At 32.6% G+C, this 1,855-nt stretch overlaps 1 protein-coding gene across 1 annotated transcript in view; it reads right to left on the bottom strand.

The window, feature by feature from the left end:
* Positions 1-8: 8 nt before the first annotated feature.
* Positions 9-1,855, bottom strand: part of LOC107577220 (uncharacterized) — a 2,609-nt gene continuing 762 nt past the window's right edge. Inside the window, exons 3-7 of the mRNA XM_016263321.1 lie at positions 1,129-1,236; positions 933-1,034; positions 455-562; positions 226-294; positions 9-136 (exon numbers count right to left, since the gene is read on the bottom strand). Of these exons, the coding sequence (XP_016118807.1) occupies positions 31-136; positions 226-294; positions 455-562; positions 933-1,034; positions 1,129-1,236 (493 nt within the window). The 3' untranslated portion in view covers positions 9-30. The remainder of the gene's footprint in view (positions 137-225; positions 295-454; positions 563-932; positions 1,035-1,128; positions 1,237-1,855) is intronic.

Raw genomic sequence — 1,855 nt, 5'->3', positions numbered from 1 at the left:
TGATACATGAAGAGTAAATGTGGAATAACTTCACCTTGAAGTGGAAAGGAAAGGTTCTTCAGTTTTCCAGTTAGCTGATGGTTCAACTGACCGATCTGACCATAGAGACAGCGTAGGAGAAGGGGCTCTCTCTGATCTGGAAAGTTTCAAACAGAAAAGAAAAGAGAATGCTATCTTAATGACTTCTGCCAATGTTTAAGATTAAAATATGACATATTTTGTTACCTTGTCATGAATGTGTTGTCCATTTGGTTGTTTGTTGAAACGGTTATTGTTTCTCTTTCTTTTTTAATACTGAAAAAACAAGCATGTTTATTCATTTTCAACACTGTCTTACCACATATTAATTCATTAACGAAGCTATTGTCTTACAAAATTGGGTTAAAATGTGTTTATTTTTGAATAAAATGAAACAAAATAAAACAAAAATATAAGTACAATTTGTGAAATGCACCTTGTATCCAAAAGAAAATCTTTGAAGTTGGTTGGTGGATCAATTGACAAATCTGTTCTTAAAGACATATAGCTGGGTGCAGGAGAAGCTGCTCTTTCTGACTTTACTCTATGAAGAGAAAATGTTAAACAATACCTACCGACTGTCATAAACATAAATATACATATTTCTGCACTACTTTAAGTACAGTTTTGGCACAGTTTTTCAGGTTGACGTTGGACATGACGTCGGACAGATGTTGTATTTTGGTTGAGAATGAAAATTGGGTTGACGTCAGTATTTGACGCCAATTTAATGTTGACATAACGTTGGATTTTGGTTTACACAACCTAAAAACAACAAATATCAACGACAGCTGACGTCGATATTGGACATCAAATTAAAATTGATGTTAGACGTTGAGTTGATAATGAATTTTGGTCACCCAACGTCGCAACTGAAATGGAACCAAATTTGTCACCAAACAAAATATAATTACCTTATATTTTTGTGTTCATCACTTGGTTCTTCGCTTAAGTGGATTATTACCACCTGGTCTTGTTTCATTGTTGGGAGTTCACATGTTCTTTTTTTGGATTCACTTAAAATAAACATTTGTGATAACAGAATAAAAGAGCTTGTTAGAATATTGAATATACAATTAATAATTTACTGAGGAAAAAATTTAAATTTACCTTAAATCCAAACCAAATGTTTCTCCGCTTTTGAAGTTAGTTGGTAGATCCATTGAAAAATCTGACCTATAGCTGGGGGCAGGAGAATGCGCTCTCTCTGACTTTGTTCTGTGAGGACACAACGTCATCTCAAACTGAAGGTTACAATTGTGGTAAATATAAATAAATATATCAAATTCCAACTAATTCATAGAGTTCATGAGATGTGTTCAAAATGGCTGTCTAATTGATGCACGCGTAAGAAAGTAAATATATATGGGTTAGCATTTACATCTTATACAACAAACACACACAACTTTACTTACCTAAATAGGGAGATTCTATATATTTCGATTTTTTTATACAGCTAATTATACACTGATCAGCCACAAAGTTAAAACCACTGACAGGTGGAGTTAATAACCCACATCAATCACAACCCAACAGAAAACTTTCTGCATCAAAATGTTCATTTCTTTATTTTATACTTGATGAGGATGTCCACAAAAGAATAATTTGTCAAATTTAGCTTACTTCTGACTCACTTCAAAACGATGATTAATTCAGCTTTAAATTTTGTTCTATTTAATTGTATTTTTTTTTCTGAGCAAAATAATAATGACTATCATACATTTATACAGAAGGCACCCACTTAAATGTTATTCAGTGTAATAGTTCATATACCAAAACAGAACAAGAATCACAACATTAAAATACATTATTAGAGGATTACAGTGCAGCCCCCCCC

Source organism: Sinocyclocheilus grahami, unplaced genomic scaffold (assembly GCF_001515645.1).
Source record: "Sinocyclocheilus grahami isolate Dianchi unplaced genomic scaffold, SAMN03320097.WGS_v1.1 scaffold5458.1, whole genome shotgun sequence".
NCBI lineage: Eukaryota > Metazoa > Chordata > Actinopteri > Cypriniformes > Cyprinidae > Sinocyclocheilus > Sinocyclocheilus grahami.
The sequence above is the reverse complement of the archived record's forward strand: the minus strand, read 5'-3'. Positions and strand labels throughout refer to the sequence as shown.